Raw genomic sequence first — 18,440 nt, 5'->3', positions numbered from 1 at the left:
GTAGACAGTATAAGAGCCCTCACCTGCTCCACTCCTGTGACAGCCCATCGCCTCCCAGGCTCTGACTCCGCCCGGAGCCACACCCTCCCTCTCTCAGGGCTCCCTTGGATGCCACACAGCTGCTCCCAGCGTGAGTTTACGAATGCGTCCTCGAAGAAACGCTCTCTCTGCCTTCTCCCCTCCAGATAAAATATCATTCAGTGCTTCCTCTTTAAAAGGTGCGCTCGCCATCCTCTGCTTGAATTTCTCGGCGTTTTCCCAACTGTTTTCTTGCCTGGCAGCGAGCAGGCTATCACGGCCATTGCAACTAACTAGTGCCCATATTTATACTTTTGCGCCGCGTTTGCGTCATTTATTTGACGCAAAAGCGGCGCAAACTTGTAGGTTTGCGCCGCTTTTGCGTCAGAAAATGACTAACGCGGCGCTAAAAAATTATAAATATGGGCCTACATCCTCCCTATCTGCCTGCATTAATGTTTTGAGTACTTCCTTCACCGCTACACTATCAGTTGACATATCTCCTGTGGCCTTAGTAGAAGTAGTCTACTTTATACCAACCCATCATGTCCAAAAATATAATTAGTCCCTGCTGTAAACTCCCTACCTGACAGAACCCAGTGCACTTGTCCTGGTTGAAGATTGTCACTTGAGGTGAAGCCGTGTTGCCAACCAACTCCTTCCACCCTTCTAAAACTAGGCAATCACAAATGCCACGTGGGTCTAGATTACCTCACCTGGCCAAATACCTAGGAGGTGGACTCCATGCAGACACCACCCCCTGTGATATCATAGCCCCATTATTGCTGTTTCTCAGCCATAGTCCTTATTTTTGTATTTGATCTTAGAGTGTTATAGTATCATCAGTGACTTGTATATTTTCCTTTCATTTATATGTAATTGATTGTTATCTTTGGTTTGGTTTTGTTATTATGCCATTGTGCTAGTATCACTCACTGAGATTATTAGAGTATCTTTTGTAGTCTGCTTTTTGTATTGAGTGTTTCAGTTATTTTTAGCTCAGTATGAGTGTGGTGTGGTGTGGTTGAGACCAGTTTTTTTTCTTTTCTCTATTTTAGTAACAGATTTTTTGCTCTTAATATCTTGTATAATTATTTAATAAATCTATATTTTGATCATAGAAGTTTCTATTCAGTTACTTTATTTGATGTGCAGCCTTATTGTCCATCTATGGAGCATGGTCATTTTTTGACATACAACTTGATGGGTATCAACATCCATTGAGATAGGGGACCTGAAGAATATTGATTCCACAAGTTAATAGTGGTAGCTCTTTTCTTAGATTTCCTCTATAGTAGTCATTTCCCTGCTTGAGCTACGGCCATTTAATCAGGGAACCCCTTGTGGTACATTACCACCCCCTGTGGGGCCCATTCAGAGCCATGTGGGATGGAAACACATGTGGCGTCATGAAGTTTACCCCTGTGGTTCCTAACCTCTGGTCCATGGAATCTGGCACTATTTTCAGGGGCGTAGCTTGGTCAGTAGGATTTGGGACATGTGAGCTTCAGATTTCCGGACAATCACACTGACATATAATGTTAAAATACATTATACAACAAGCAGTGTGCTTGAAAGGGACTTAAGGGGCAGGGAGAGGAATGCGGATTGGTATGAGAACTAAGTGACAAAAAAACAATATTTGATAAAATGATCAACATTTTTAGGACTTCCAAAACAGAGATGAGAGAGTGTGTGCTTTTGTCAGTGTGTGAATACAAAAATCCCAGGTGAAATGGTGAAATCTAAAAGACACCTCACCATACCTAACTGAAAGCACCTGTACCCAGCTATTCACCAGAACATACATTTATTAGGGGGTGTAACATTCCGCCCCCACCACCACCAAAAGCTACGCACCTGTTTTGCAGACTTAAATAATACTGAAATTATCAATTAAAATGAATGAATCATATACAAATATGGAAGCAACATTGAAAATGTGAAAGCTTTTTTCTATTTTTGATTGTCAATTATACAAAATATCTGAGCATTTGTTTGGTGTGTACTTGTTTTTGTCTTGCTTTGAAGTCCAAATCATAGAAATTGCTTAGCCTGGGTGTCCTTAGCTTCCAATTATGACTTAGTGAGTGGTTCCCAGACTAGAGGGGCCACAGAAATCAAAAGGTTAAGAACCGCTGAGCTAACCAATTGGGAACCGTCTATAAAGCACGACAGAAAGGGGGAAGTGAGAATTGCTGGGTTGGGTAACTGAGTGAAGGGGCCCGAATTTCTCCCAAAGTGGAACTTCACTGACTGTCCTAAAGTGTGTGAATTAAAGTACTCTGAAAATGGCTGGTTAATGTATACCGTTTAAGTCCAAAATGCAGCAGGTGTCTAACAATCTGTTCAATGCTCAGTTGTGGGGAAGAATCTGAAGGCTAAATTTCGTTTCTGGGAAGCCAGATCTGTGCGGAACCAGTTCTCTCGCGGGGACCTCTTCGATGGTTTAAGCACAAGAGAGGGGGCGCTCTCTCCCCGCAATCAGCCCATATTATGGACTGATGAGCTAGAAGGAAGAGAGTGTATATAACTGACATTTTCAATTAACTCACCCCCTCCCGCTCCAAAAATGCTGCTGCATTCTTTTTTAGGCTTTACCTCGGGAAACCCTGTGGGTCACTCGGTGAATTCTGCTGTAAAATTGGAAATCTGTGGCGTCAATACCAGTTGAGCACGGAGTGTGTTGGGGGTGGGGGGGGGGGGGTGCGAGGAGGGCGGGGAGGTGTTAGGGCACTGTTAGCTTCCTGGTAAGACATGCGTCCAATGCCCTAGGCAGCTGAAGATGTCTGGCAAAATATCGAGACTCCTATGGTTAATGTCTTCATTTATTTATTCGTAATAGTGTAATTTCTGTTTATCTCTGTCTTTATCTCTGATAGTATACAGAGCGTCGTCAATATTTCTGTTTGATACTGTGGTAAATATCACTTCAAGGTAAGTTGTGCGAAACGTGTACTTTTATTCCTTCAGTTCAAGTAGGAATCAAAGTGGCCTCACAACAAGGCGTCCGCTGCCTCGCTGTTCGGCCGGTAAACACAACCGCAGGACCAGCACGGACCCCTCCTTCGAGCAAACACACACGCATCATAAACTCAGAATACAAAGGGGTTCCGCGTTTAGTAGTGGAAATCATCCGAAAACGTATAATACATGACTACCTATAACAGTTAGGGTCACTGCATCCACATTACCCAATGTTGGGGGTTGTATATGCGGGTCCAGGATTTTTTACCTCTACTGTGTGGTGTTCAGGCCACTTACAAATGTGTGAGCCCTTGTGTGGAGTGTGGTGTCTGGAGGTGTGTAGGTGTTTCTTTGCTTTCTGTTTGTAAGCCCCCTGGGCTGCGTGTAACTGTTGCTGAGCTGGGGGCATCTCTTCCTCACTAATAGTAAATTGTTTCTTGATTCGATGTAGGATAGTGGGCTCTGGCAAAAAAAGAAAGAATGAGCAAAGCGCGCTGCAAATGCAACAATCAATCAACAGATACAGGACACGTTGTACAGCAGCTGGGTGCAGAAACAAGATCTTCGACGTCATAATAACGCTAGAAAGTACGACACAAATGCTCCGGGGGGGGGGCCCTCAGCACAGTACACTGCTCGGGCTGGGGGCCCTGGCCTGGGAGCTCCTGACTGGGGGGTCCCCAGAAGTTTCGTTAGGCAACTGCTGTAACAAAGGTTTCCTCCTCTGCTGGTGGCGGGTGTGTTAGCAGCACCCAGGCGCCCATCCCTGACCCCCTGAGTGCCACGTGGCTCAGACGGAAACGGCATGTGCCTGAGGCGGGCATCGGCGTCACGCGCACAGGTGACACTGAGAGCACTGGGGGTCTCGGCTGGCATTGTCCGACGTGTTCACCGCTGGAACGAGCTTCTAAAGATGACGTCACAGGCTCCGCTGCTGGCGGAGCCGAATCATCCTCTCATCTTCCGAAGTCGATGAGTATTATCGAGATCAATAATCGATCGAAAGTAAAAACTCACGCACGCGGAGGCCATTCACTGAGTGGTGCGAAAGGTAAATAATTCTTATTCTTAGCACACACACCTCAGGGGCTTCACGGCTTGTGCTAACGCCCTGCTTGCAGGTTTCAGGAACCGAATCACCTTTCTCAGAGCTGAAACAAACCTGAGTCTTGAGCGGTTTATCTCTCCGAGGTCCTGCGCATGGAGTTTATTGTGCTAGAACAGGTGTGAATGGTAAGAGATGAAGTTTATTGAAGCCTTCAGGGGAGTGTTTTGAATGCTTATCAATTGTTCGAACCTGAGAAATGCCGTTTAAAGAAAAAATAGCAGCAAAGGAACAATAACCGCAGTACTGTAATAATAATATTAGTAACACGAATAATAATAATAACAACAATACGAAATGATGAGGAAGAAGAGGAAGACTGATATGGAATTTGGAAAATAAAAAGGGAAACCTCAGAAGGACTTGGGCTTTTTTACTTATTCTAAGGAGGTTTTCCCTCCTTTGATGTGCATTTGTTAAATGTCTCCTGAAAAGAGAAATAATTTTAAATCCTATTTTCAGACCTTCAATTTATGCTAGGAAGAAAGCAGAGACTCCGCTCACTGAACAAACGTGTACATACTATGTAGCAGGGTTTCGATAATAATGCCAGTTCTGATCTCACTGCCGGTGGTGAGAAAAACAAATTACTAATTGCGTGTGAGTTTATATGTTCGAGGTTTCTGTATGACTCGGCCACTCTGAAGGCGATCGCTCTTATGGTTGTCATTCTAGAGTCAAATATTAGACCATGAGTATTTTTTTTGTATAAGAGCGAGGCTGAAAATATTATTAATGAAAGTCGTTATTTTAACTGCTTACTCAATTGTTGTATTTCCATATCCATAAACTGAGACGGTTAAAAAATAATACCAATTATGTTTCTTTTTAAAGTTGTATTGAATTTATTTCTGATAATAAGGCAGTGCAATTTTAATAGGCGCGTTATAAGTCCAGTGTATATTATTATACTAATAGTTGTCGATGCTTCCACGATCTTTTCGTTACAATATAAGTCCCTATTCTTAAAATTGCGTTTGGTTTAAATTTCGACTTATTCTCAAACATGCTTTCATTTAATATAATCTTGTTTTAAGTCATTTAAACAGGACAAATATTTTGCAGGGATAAAATTGTTCTTGTGTGCCGCTTTTTCACTCGCGTGCTTATTTTCTCTTGGAAAGCGTTTTCTTCTCTGTGGGACGCGGTCCTCTCTAGCTGTTTACCCGTGGGGGCCATCTCTGTGTGCTTTTGGACCGCGGCAGTCTCCAGGAGTTGCTATATCGACTGCGGCCGCTCTTCGGGTAATAAATAGCACATGGACGGCGGTCACTCTTTGTCATTAAGATACATTTTGTGGTCTCTGTCGGTACTTTATTGGGGACCGAGGCCCTCTCTACGTGTCACTATATGTGTGGACTTCGCAGGGGCATAGCTCCGGAGGGTGGGGTGGGGGAGTTGTGTTTGGGGTGTTACACCCCCACCGCCCACCCCAATATAAATGCTTCATCTGGTAAATTCGGATTTCACCGCTAATTTGTACATACGTCCAGAATAAAACGCAAACAAACTCTTACCTTCTTTCAAAAATGTTCTTTATGTGAGAAAATATTTTGTTTTATATCACGCAGTACCCCTACCAACCCACATTCCTATCCCTTTCCAATGCCGCTTAAGGCTCTTTCAAGCACCCTTCTTGTCGTTTAATGTATTTTAACATAATACATCAGCGTGACTGTTGGAACCTCTGAAGCTCCCCCCCCCCCAGCTCACTGGCCTACGACCCTGGCGACTGCTCAGGGATGTAACACAGGCCTCGGCGGTGCAGTGAGGTGGGGCAACCCTTCTGGGTTTCCCATGTAGCCCAAAACCTATGAAAACTGTGATCAAGTGGAGGCTTGTGGGTCCCTTGTCACATTCTGCGGCGGACGCCATTTTGCGATACAGCGCTGGGACTGCGCCGCGCCGTGGGTGTTGCTATATGTGACAGCCGTCCTCTCTGGGCGTTAGTGCACGGAGCCAGGCCCTCTGTCAGTTTTGGTGCCCGCCCGTGGGCCCTGAGGTCTCCGCATCGCGGGGCCGCCGGCGGGTGCTCGGGCCGCAGATAGCCTTCTGAGAAGCTGCCGCTGACTGCAGCCGGGTCAATGGCAGCCAGGCCCGTGGAGCCACCGTCTGCCCGGGGACGCATCGACCACTGGAAAAGCTCCTTACCCAAAGTAAATATTACCTATAACCACGTATCAACAGCGACAGGCATCACCCACAGCATAGGGAGAAAAGGGATATTTCTCTTTCACACACACTTTTTCATACCTCGCAAATCCTACAGTGTGTATTTATTGTGTGTTTTAGTTGGATAAAAAAATGTGAACTTTTTATCGGTCCCGTTTGACGGATCCTTGTTTCTCCTGTGTAGCGCAAACTTAGTTTGGACTTCCCAGGCTACCAAAACAGACAATTCTTTACTGTCATACCTAGAAATACCAACTCCTGCGGCAAGCAGAGACACTTAGGAGGTTTCAGATGGATATTAATGTCCAACTCTGACCCGATGCTGGTGCTCAGATCTCTGGGGTGTGTTTGGGGTGCATATTTTAGTTGTGCAGCTCAGCTGTTTTTAAGTCTCACAACCCACCATTCATCAGAACAATGTAGGCGGAACATCATGGTGTGTTTCGTCCTCGATTTGCTTACTCTTCAGCACACACCTAGAGGTGAAACGGTCGCTCCATCCAATTGCTGCCAACAATAATCTCAGTTGATAGAAAGAATATTTTGTCGATGGATTCTGTGTAAAGTTTATTAAAGAAAGTGTTGATGTTCTAATTATCTTCATCTGCCGCAGTCTGCCTGTTTATCTCGCTTTATGTTCGGTTTTGAGGGTTGTAGCACCTTTGTGGTGCAATTGTCTTTGCTAATGGGACATATATAATAGGTGGTTTAACGTATTTGTGGCTACAAGTGAGGATATTTAAGAATGTGGCAATATGAATTATGCTACGCTTCAACACAGTTTTATTAACTGAGACTACATACTTTATACTCAAACACCGTTACCCTGAGCAGCGAGAGGACTTTTGGGATATTTTATTGTGCAACTAATCTCCAATTAGACACGTACGAGTGAAAACAGCTATCTTGTTTTATATGCCAAGACTGTTTACGAAACCTGAGTGTAAGAAATCCCCGCTCCTAGCAGGTGAGTCACCCTCAGGCAGAGCCAAATAAGTTTTAAAATACCGAAAGACTTGACGCGTGTAGTTTGTGAGAGAGCCCCTCCATCACCCAGGGGTAGTTGGGGGGGGGGGGGGGGCACTCTCTGGAGTGCCCCCCTTCAGTACAAAGCCAATAGATATATTGGAGAATGGAAGTCCAGGGGGTCTTGTGTCACATTCTCCAGGGGGAGGGGGAGCATCATTTGGCTTTATGTCACTGACCCAACCCTCCGTCATACTGTGCCTTGTGGACTTTTCTTGGTAACAACCACAAGAACCTGTAGCACAGTGGTCTCCAAACTTTTTAATGCGTGCCCCCCAGTTGAAAAATAAAAAATCATTGCCCCCACCTCAGAATTTTTGACAATTATTTTATAAAGATGGCAATGTTCAAATACGTCTAGACCTATTTAAACATTACAGTTAAGTACTGTTGCCTTTTTAAAAGGGCAATTACATGTTTTTGCTTACAATAAAAGCCTTTTATCTGTATAATGCTTCTTTTGGCCAGAGTCTGTCGCCCCCCCACCACTTGAGGCCCCCCTAGGGAGGCCCGAAGACCTCTGTTATAGCGTGACAAACTGCCAGTTGCGGGAGCTCATCCCGCCGCAGTCACTCACAGCTACCAAGGACAGCGGCTTACGCGCATGCGCAGGGCACCAAGGTGCCAACAAGGAGCGGCAGGCAGCTGATCCTTCATTTGAAACCTTCCATTGGCTACAACACCCGCTACTGCCCATGCGCAGTGCACGTTGTGCCCTGACAAACCAATATATGTATAGCCTACGCTTGTCGAATGTAAACACCACTTCCCTTGAAGAGCTAGAGCTACATTAAGGATTATTCAACTCTTCGAATATTTGGACATATTTCTATGCCTCTCTTTGATTATCAGCGGACACTTAGAAATATATTTGCTGAGCTCTCAAGTTTTGAAAACCCTTAGAAGTACTTACTGTTTGTCTTAGTGGTAAGAAATAATACATGCCATTGTCCAGATTAAACGGTAGCTATATATTCTCTCGGGTAGTGTAGATTTAGTGGTATATCTAAAACAACTTCTCCCATTTACCGGTAGTCGGTGTCAGGTTTCCCACAGGTAGATTGGCTTTTACACCCTGTACAGATCCCACAGAGCTGTGAACTGCGCCACATGGTAAAGTCAGGCTCTCACCGGATGTGACATTCAGCCTCATGAGAGTGAGAATTCTACCAAATCCCTACATATATCATTCTCCCTCGCAGTAAGGAAGACTGGGTGCGTCTGCCACTACTTCAGAGGCCGAAGTCTCCGCAGGCGTCCCACGGATCACCCTTCTCTCGACTACTCCTGACAAAGAGCCAACACACTAGGCCAATGGCGTTTAAAACCGCATCTCGGGTCATGGACATGCTGGACTGCACCGTCTAGCGCTTGCTGTCCCCGCCTTTGAGAGATAGACGTAAATCCACCCCCAGTCTGAGTCCCTAGGCTTACTTACCCCTGCTCCCGCAGAGGGCTTCTTCCAAGCCGTACCTTCACCACAGTGTGAACATTCCACAGTTCCCTGGCTGGGGCAACAAAACGAAGGGGCCTTAAAATATCGCAAAACAATATTGGTTTGGGTTTGCTTCATGCAAGGAACAAAAGAGCAATTTTTATTTTTATGCTTCCGCCCTCTCTGTAATAGGCGGGGTCCGTGTCACTAAGGGAATGAGCGCACACACACTGGGCAGGTGAATAATGTCTTTGCTTAATAAATTACCACTTACAAATCACCGTGACAAAGACCAGAACTGAAATCACCTAAGCAACAAGTTACCTACGTGTTATATATGCTTAAGTGCGTAAATAAATTACACAGCCAATGATAGTGACTGTGTTCATGAATCAGCGACAGTTTCCATCAAAAAGCCGTTTTGTGTTTTGGGCTTATTATAACTTAGGCATCAGGACAAGACTGGCGATTTAGCCACGCTGGCGCTTTCCCGGTGGGCTGCCATCTAGAGGGCCAGTTTCACAGCAAGACAGGCTGCTATCACCAGCCATGATGCCGTTGTTAGTTGACCTCTTGCATGACAGGCAGATTTAAACGTTTTTGCCAATGCTGGTTTTGCTTTCTAGTCCAGTCTACTTTGGCACATTTGCACGATTCTCCGTGAAATGCTGCAATCACTTGATTCATTTGGCTAAGTTTTGGTAGTATGAATTTTGTACGGATCCTATCCAGGACGGAAAATGTTCAGCAGGTGTAACGAAAGTTGTGTTTCTTATTCAAGCTTCCATGGTTATTTTTTACTCACCACAACAGCAAAGTCTTTCTGATAGAATTGCACCAGTCTTGGCAAGAAAGTAGAACTTTGGTCAAAATATGGACTTTTGTGACTTCTTTCAAACACATTCAGTAGTTTTATCAGATATTTGTGTCGAAAAAGGTGTTGGGTTAGCCTAAAGGACTATCTTTGGTGTATTTGTAGATCCAGATCCTTCGATCGGTGGAATATAGTAAAAGAAACAAATTCTTCTAGACTACGGAGTCCATTTTTTCCTTTGTTGGAGTTGTAAATTCTCAGATGAGCAGAGGATGCACACAACCTGACTGGCTAGCACCAACTACTTTTTTTGTTGCATTGGCCTTTACTAGATGCTAGCTACAAAAGCCTTTCTTCTAAAAAATAAAAAAAAGAAAGTAGTGACATGGTATAGGAGAGGGCAGTGAATGCCCCGGGCCACAATGAGGAAGTAAGAGTCCGAGAAGGGGCAGAGCCTTAAAAATAAAAAGTCCATGTTTTGTCACAGTATTCAATGATCTGGGCCAAGAGGTGGATCTGCGTATTAAAAAAAAAAACAAAAAAAAAACAATAATAACGACATCTAGCAAAAATTCAGGGCAAGGTGCTGAGACGTAATGTAGCCAGGCACTGGGGCTAGAGCCCACGCACATGGCCTGCAGCCAGCCTCTGTGTATAGGCCCTTGACAAAGGCCATGCGCGGCAGGATTGGGTGAAAATGGGGATGAAACAGGGCCTGGCGGAGGCTACACTCAGCACATGGCTGAAATCCTTGCACAGTAAGGTGGGCACAGGGCCTGGCCACTGGCCGGTCTTAATGGCCAACCCACAGTTTAAGACCATAAGCAGGAGGGATTGATGGCAGGGTGGGTTTGGTCATGGGCCTGTCCAAAGGGTCTGCCTAAGGCCAGGTCTTGCTGTTGACCGTGCTGCACAGACGCTGGCACCGTGCACACTAGGGTAGACAACATGGGAGGTTGAGCTCAGCGCTTGGATGCAGGCCACCCTCTGTGATCAACCCTACTCTGCATGGACAAAAACACAGATGGGAGATGCTTGTAGTACGTCATCACAAAAAAACACAATTTACTGAAAACCAATAACATTAAAATGCAATTATATTTGGTACACAAACCCTAAAAAAAAAAACTGAGCAAGTGATGGCTAGCTGACCAAACCATAGCTCACCCCCAAAGATCTGCTGATGGCTTCATACATGGTGGAATGTAAAATGATTGTAAACAGCGAATAAACGGAACCCTCGGTTTGTTTTACTGTTAAAACGGGGGAGCTAGATGATGCTCAGCAAAACCTGCGTAATGATGTAATATGAAAATAAAGTACTGATAGCAGTGGTGTAGCAAGGGTATCATATGCCCCAATGTTAGAAAAGAAGGTAGACCTCTAGCTCCCCTTTTTAATAGTAATCATAGGCGGGGTCCAGTGGGCCCTAGGTGCTGCTGCGCCCTCTTCACTGATGATAGCTGAACCACGGCTGTAAGACCTTCCCCCACATAAGGACCTGCTAGAAAACACACGTTCCATAGATTTCGGATTTATTCCAGAAATTGAACACTGGCATTAAATATCATTGTTTGCAATGATAAAAAAATATGTACACAATACATACATTGCTGGAGAAATGAAACCACTACACTTCCAAAGTATAATGATTTCATGCCCATTCTCTGACAGCGTCGAAGAGGGCCTACGTTGAGAAACCACTGGTGGCACAGTTATTTCCTTACGTTTCCAGCTGGAGAGAAGGGGTTACACGTGTGAACAGTCCCGTACACGTTCACACACAGCCAGCAAGGCACAGACTGAGTTTAACTCCGAGGAGACCAAAAGTATTTCCACGTCGGCGGGCTTGCAGATTCCGTGGTGTGTAACAGTCAGCTGATTCCAGAATAGAAAACACTGTTGTCACGTCAATCTGAAAGTGAACGAGGCACAAGGAGTGCCCCCGCATGCTGGGGCATCGAGTACTGTTTGCGGGAGGGCATAGGAGGTACACATAGACCTGGCTTTGGTTTACTGGTCCTGGCAATGTGTTGACAAAAGTCCTGTACGGTGGCTCGCTGAAGCCAAAACACACGGAGAGACCTCTTACCAAATCACGAGTTGATACAGTCAAATTAGAAAATCAGTGTTTGTACAAAAATATTACTGCCATCATTTTTACGATAAATACAAAAATCCTCTGTACAAAATATGGGCATTTGAAATGTACAAGAAAAAGCAGTTGTCCAGACTGCGTCGGGCCCCGGTGGCAACTTTCCACGAGAGTCCAGCTAAAGTGCAGGCTGAGAGGGGTCTGTCCTGTTCCCACCGGCTAGTGGGCTGCTCTGTAGTAGCCCTTGTCACCCTCAATGTCCAGCTCCTGGTCCGAGTCATCGGAAATGTCCGAGTCCAGGTCCTCCGGGGAGCCCGGGGAGGGCGAGCGGCGGACGCCGCCCAGGGCGACGTCTTTCGTCTTCAGGTCGGGGGCCAGGCACCGCTCCTGCCTCTGCTCGCAGGGGCTGTCCGCAATGTCGGCCTCGTCCTTTTTACCTCCCTGGGGGGTTTCCTAAAGGCAGCAGAAAACAATCGGATTTAATGACAGGGACAGCAAAACCAACCGTGAGCGCAATATGTAAACCGTGAAAGACTATGCACGTGGGACGTGAGAGGACAATTTCTCTGGCGTTTGTTGAGAAATTACAAGGCCCTTTAAACGAAGTGTTATAGTACAGCGCCGAGTACATCAGTTCACGAATCACTTGTCATATACAATTACTTGTGTGCCTGTAAATATCCGCACAATTGAATGTGCAAAGCGCCCAGTGATTCTTGAACGGGTTACAGGCGCTTTGCATTGCCACCGTTTCTAATGAACGGTGTTCCGCATCGCTTTATGCCACGGTATTACCGCCTCTACACACTGTTAAGGAGCCGCTATGAAATAACCTGCACCCCCTGGCTGGACATGTGGCAGAAGCGCAATGCCATCAGGTGCAATTAGCCCCGGGGAGGTCCCGCCGATTGTCTCGCGGGCAGAAACGAGATTACTGCTGGGCCTGTTTACCTGGCAGCAGCGCAGCAGCCCTGCCCCGTCGCCCTAATTGGCCAATTAAAGGAATCAATAATATTCCACTCAACCCGGGCCGGGTAATGCGCCGACAATGCCCTTATCTCGGCGGTGAGTGGATGGGGACATGTGGTTTGCTGAGCAATCAGTGTGGACGCAGCTTTTAGCATCAGCGTCGCCTGAGCGCCCACCCGGGCCCGCCGCTCTCTGTGTATCTTTACCATCGAGGTGGAGAGGTTAAACAGCCTCCAAATGACTTGTGCACACACCCTCCCGCGCGCCCCTACCTGCTTCAGCCGCCTCCACTTGGCTCTGCGGTTCTGGAACCAGGTCTTCACCTGCAAAGAGAGAAGGGAACGGGGTTAACACGGGGGGCGCGGCTTCCTTTGTAGGTTCGCTAACTGGATGGAGGGATGGATGGATGGACGGGTGGGTGGATGGATGGACGGGTGGATGGGTGGGTGCTCGATTGAAAGATGCATGGATGACTAGATCTCGACGGAAAGATGGATGGAACGCTGAATGAGTGGGTGGATAAATTATCAATTGAAAGATGGGTGGATAGAGCTCGACTGAAAGGTGGGTGGGTGGATGAATGGACACAGCTCGACTGAATGGAGGATGGATGGGTGGATGGATTTCCATGAAGGAGCTCAGGCCAACGCCCCGCAGATATCCTGTGAATCACAAGTAGTCCAAAATGGCCCTGACCTGCTCACCTGTCTTTCGCTGAGCTGGAGCATCTTGGCCAGGCGCTTCCTCTCGGGAGGGGACAGGTACTTCTGCGTCTCGAACTTCTTCTCGAGCTCGATGGTCTGGTCGTTGGAGAACCTGACCTGCCCTCCTTTCCTCTTATGCAGCGGCCTCTGGATAAAGGGGCTCCACAGAAGGGGTTTACCTGCGATGGAAACACGACCTGTTAGCTGTGTGCATTCAAACCCCTCAAACACTACATTCACACAATCAACGGGGCCAAGAGATCGTCATTAAGCGTGTGATCAGTTACTGTCAGCAGCGAACACGGAGCCCCGAGAGAGCCTGAGAGACCCCGGGGTCAGGATGCACGTGTCCTGGCGCTCCAGAGACCGGGCAGTTACAAACCTGCACATGAAGAGTGGAGTCTCTGGGCATACTCCCTTAACTGGGCCTGCACCACGGCTGCAGAACTAGCCTCTCCGGGGTCTTCTGAGCTTTCCCCGGCCTGTATTCCACTGCCCACCACCCTGCAGCCCCCACATCCATGGCACATCAGCCTGGGCCATCCCAGGGGCTACTGAGCCCGGCATGTATTCCTCTGAACTCCCCCTCCAATACACCCACTCAGCAGCCCCCCATCCAGAACAAATCGGCCACTTCGGCCACCCCAGTGGCTATGGACCCCAGCCTGTATTCCTCTGCCCCCGCCCCCCACACCCCCCACCCTGCACCCCCATCCATGGCACATCAGCCTGGGCCACCCCAGGGGCTACTGACTCCAGCCTGTATTCCTCTCCCCCCCTCCCCCCTATGCGCCCACCCACCCAGCAGCACCCAATCCATGACACTCCGGTATCTTCGGCCACCCCGGGTGCTATGGGCCCCGGTCTGTATTCCCCTGACATTCTCCCCCGACCTACAGAAACACACACCACCATGCATCACCCCCCCCCCCCCCCCCCAATCCATGGCACATCAGCCTGGGCCACCCAAGGGACTATGGCAACATTTCCGCCAATGTGTTTCCTCAGGGCTATCTGGCAGACACAGGCTTGCTTCCTCCTGCATCTGTACACTAATACCAGGAACTAAGTGCCTCGGCAACCCTGCAATGCCCGTCAGCCCCTGACGCCCTGCAACTCCCACCATGCGCGGGAGGATGGCTCAGCAAGTTGAACGCTCGCTGCTGACAAATGCTGCGATCTGAAAGCTCGAACCCTGGCATGGCCGACTGGGCCTGCAATCGTTCCGAGGTCCGTAGTGTCGACCCAGTAGCAACACTCATTAGATAAAGCGCTTAGCGTGTGCGGGAGGCAGTGTTATCGCAGGTTATTACTACATAAGTGCGCTTCTGAACTTGAGGCCGCAGCCACAGGTAATGAAGTGGACGTAAATGCGGGTGATTCCTGTGAGGAGCGGTTCACGGTGTGACTCAATCTGCTCCTCGGTGGTAGTGTCTGCTTTACTGCAGGCACTTCAGATACTGAAGCTGTCAGGCGCCGAGTGGGTGTCAGCTAAAGTACCACAAGTGATGGCTGCTGCGAGTTTTACTCCTGTTAAGTATGCCGCCCTGAGGTGCACGTCTAGCAGCTAATATTCTTATTTTAACACAATTAAATGGGTTGCAGACTGACAACCGGTGGCCATGAACGCACAATAATAATACAAATCCCCTCAGAGCTTCCCTCGCAGCGGCGCACGAGCGCTGCACTACAAGGACCTTTGAGTCACCGTGTTATCGTGTATTTTCTGTCTGAACCGCTTGAAAGGCAGCATTGTTTTTCAGGATTTCGTTTGCGTCAGTGCCCAGCCGGACTGCTGCAAAAACACACAGTCCCACAAAAAATAGGAAGCGGCTGGTTATTTTAGCTGCAATAAACTCCCTTCCAACACAGAGGAAATGAACAATATCAGAAAAACGGATCCCGGCTATCAGAAGCCGAGTGTTTCCTGAATTTGTCTGTATTGAGGATGTCGATAAAATAATCAGCAGTGTGCACGACTCCCGGGGAAGAGGCCGGCAGGAAAACACTTAACAGCTTCTGAGAGCAGATTTACTCCTATCGAGAGCGCAAGGCTTCCGGCCTGAGCGGAAAGAGGCCGGGCCCTGTCACTGAGGCCCCTCCGGGGATAAGGGGGGCTGCGAGGCTCGCAGAGGGCACCACGGGCCGAGGGCTGTTACTATACTGAGGGCTGCAGGGCACGGAGACGTGCACAGTTGCTATAGTGAGGGCTGCAGGGAACCAAGAGACCGTGCACTGTTGCTACACTGAGGACTGGAGGGCAGCTAGAAACCGTGCACCCCAATTATGCTGAAAGCACCAAGTGACCATGCACTATTACTATACTGAGGACGGTAGGGCGCCTACACACCGCGCACTATTAATACACTGAGGGCTGAAGGGTGCATACAAACCGTGCACTATTACTATGGTGAGGGGACGACGGCACCACAAGAGATCGTGACCTATGACTATCCTGAGGGCTGGAGGGCACCGAGACACTATGCACCATTATTACACTGAGGGCTGGAAAGGGCTGGAGGGCGCCGAGACACTATGCGCCATTACTACACCTAGAAACCATGGATTATTACTGTAGTGAGAGCTGGAGGGCACCGTGCACGAGTATTATACTGAGGGCTCCAGGGCACAGAGAGACCGTGCACTAATACTGTATACTCTGGATGTCACTTAGACAACTTGTAGTGGTACTATACCGAGGGCTGGAGGGCCCCTAGAAACCCTGCATCTATGACTATAGTGACCGTGCTCTGTTACGTGACTCGGGGCTGGAGGACACCTAAATGTCATTCACTATTTCTCAAACCTGGACTGTACTTTGCTTCACTGAGGGCAGCAGGGGGCCTCTCTCTATCACTCGCGCCACCTAGAGAGATTGTCTCTGACTCTCACAACTCAGTAACAAGGTGTGTGTTCACAATACCTCACAAACATGTTACAATTTTACTATGTCACACATTCACGGCACGCCGACAGATCTATTTTTGCTATTACAACTTGGACGATATTTTATAATCTCTACCACCAACTCCTTGTAAATAGGCGGAATTATTGTCACTATTGTTGACAACTTACTTATCACTGACCCTCGCTGCTCATTGGCTAATATAGTCTCACTATTACTCACAACCCAGCTACGACTTCATTATCTCTAATTTCACAAGGTAGCTTTATCTCTAATTCTCACAATATAGTATCAGATTTATTCCCACTATTACTTGCAACCGAGAGAGGGTTCTCCTGATCCTGCATTTTATACTTTATAAATCAGATACAGAGAAGCACCGGTTGGCCCTTCACTATGACATGCACGTTAGGGACGGATTGATTCACTTCCACTGCCGGTTACAGCAAGAGACAGTTTAAGATCTGTCATTTATATTTGGAACTGAAAGGTCGCTATATTCTCTGTCACTGCTCTCTGCAATTCTAAGTCTGGGGAGCCAGTTTACACTTCTCTTCAAATCAGCGTCTACCAACGATTCGCTACGAAGAGCGCACTGTACCAAACCTGTAAATACTCGAGTACACGTGCAGCGCAAGCTTTGCCAGCCGTGTGTGCTAGACTGAAACTCTTCCATCACAGGCATAGCTTGTAGGGCTGTCTCTGCTGCCCACAGTGATGACATAGCACCTTACACAAGCCAGCTCTGCAAAATCACACGCGTTGTTGTGTGTATGTAGATCAGATGCAACGCCATGACGTTTATGGGAGAGGGTGGGTGGCAGGAGGCTTTAAGATATATTTACCTTGTTGTAAATCGAGGCCTCTGTCCAGCACTTGTTGCAGTTCAATATGTCAATAGAAAACGCACTGTCGGTATCATGTAAGTCTACTGCCATAGTCATAAAAGTACAGTGTCACTTTTCATTGATTACTTTCTCCTATCCCATTCTGCACAGGGCTCACCATTTTGCGCTATGAAGTTTGGCTTGCCAACAGACATTCGAAATCATGCCCAGTCACGTTTTCTAGCCCATTAAATTCACTTTTTGGCAACGCAGGGGGTTGAGATGTTTGCAGGTTAAGTGCTTTGCCCTAGTTCATACACTTCTAGGTCGGCGGTCAACAAGGTACAATCAACCACATCTGTCCCCTTCAAACATCTGTTCCTGTGGACAACTTGTTGTGGTAGTATGGTGACTGCCACCTGCCGATGCAACAACAGCTTCAATTTGAAGCCCCCGTTACACATCGGGCAGTTTATGGACCTCTTGCCCTGAGACCCCATCTTAGTGGTGCGGAATGCAGACCAATCCAAAAATGGACAATAACAAACAGCTATTTTTGAGAGGCTTCCAGCGCTGGGCGGGGTCAGGCCCCTCGCGGGCGCCTGACTCTGCCCCAGGCCCTTGCCCCGCTGCTGGGGCGCCGGTACTCACCCAATGGGTCGTGACGGAGCAGAGCCTGCGTGTAGTCGCTGAGCGGCCGCGGGAAGGAGTAGAGGTGCCCGGGGAAGCCGCCGCCGCCGTAGAGGGCCGCCGGGTGCGGGCCGAAGGCCGGGTGGATGGGGGTGGGCTCGTAGATCGGGGTCCGGTAGGAGGGCACCAGGTGGCTGCTGAAGGGAGAGCTGGGCGAGTGAAGCCCGGGGGGCGCCGAGGAGCCCCTGCCCAGAATGTCCTCGATGTAGAAGGGGGTGGGGTGTGCGGGGGGCAGCGGGGTGGGCGCGTAGAGCGGGGCTCCTAGCCCCGGGGGGCAGCCGGGGGCGGCAGGGTGCTGCTGGTACTGCATTGCACCTGGGAGCGCCTTCCACGGGAGTCCGGGCAGCCAGGCGGAGGGGCGCAGCAGCAGTGTTCGAGCCCCACAAAGTCCCGCAGGCGGGTCGGCGGTGGCGTGGGGTGTCCGGAGTCCCACAAACGTCAGCTCTGGTGTCCGCAGCCGGCATCCGTCAGTGTCTGGGGCAGCCTCTGTCCTGTTAGAACTTCTACCGCCTGTGGGCGGGGCCTCGCGGCGCTTCCTGCACCAGCCTCTCTCGGATTGGTGCGGCTGCGCTAAGCACCGCCTTGTTTGGTGAGCAAACTCCCACGGCGCCAATCAACAATCTATCAACCGGGTGCGGGCTCTGGCGGCGCGTGCTCAGGTACCGGTGACTGACAGCCCGCGTGTCTGAGCTGCCAGGGAGACGCGGGGGGAC

General features: G+C 48.5%; 1 protein-coding gene across 1 annotated transcript; it reads right to left on the bottom strand.

Annotated features, from left to right (window-relative positions):
* Positions 1–11,055: 11,055 nt before the first annotated feature.
* On the bottom strand, positions 11,056–18,231 carry HHEX (hematopoietically expressed homeobox). Its single transcript, XM_069239813.1, has 4 exons — positions 17,689–18,231; positions 13,306–13,484; positions 12,874–12,924; positions 11,056–12,085 (listed from the first exon to the last, which is right to left on the bottom strand). The coding sequence occupies exons 1-4, from the start codon at positions 18,035–18,037 to the stop codon at positions 11,852–11,854; spliced, it is 813 nt and encodes a 270-aa protein (XP_069095914.1). The 5' UTR covers positions 18,038–18,231; the 3' UTR covers positions 11,056–11,851.
* Positions 18,232–18,440: the final 209 nt, after the last annotated feature.

This window comes from Pleurodeles waltl, chromosome 6 (genome assembly GCF_031143425.1).
Source record: "Pleurodeles waltl isolate 20211129_DDA chromosome 6, aPleWal1.hap1.20221129, whole genome shotgun sequence".
Lineage (NCBI taxonomy): Eukaryota > Metazoa > Chordata > Amphibia > Caudata > Salamandridae > Pleurodeles > Pleurodeles waltl.
The sequence above is the reverse complement of the archived record's forward strand: the minus strand, read 5'-3'. Positions and strand labels throughout refer to the sequence as shown.

What these genes read in the sequence shown, in the direction of transcription:
- HHEX (XM_069239813.1), bottom strand. Translation starts at nt 18,037, where the DNA reads ATGCAGTACCAGCAGCACCCTGCCGCCCCCGGCTGCCCCCCGGGGCTA. An exon ending in TCCAGCTCAGCGAAAGACAG is followed by an intron (nt 12,925 to 13,305) that starts GTGAGCAGGTCA and finishes CTCTCTTTGCAG; the next exon opens with GTGAAGACCTGGTTCCAGAA. An exon ending in AGTGGAGGCGGCTGAAGCAG is followed by an intron (nt 12,086 to 12,873) that starts GTAGGGGCGCGC and finishes TGCTGCCTTTAG; the next exon opens with GAAACCCCCCAGGGAGGTAA.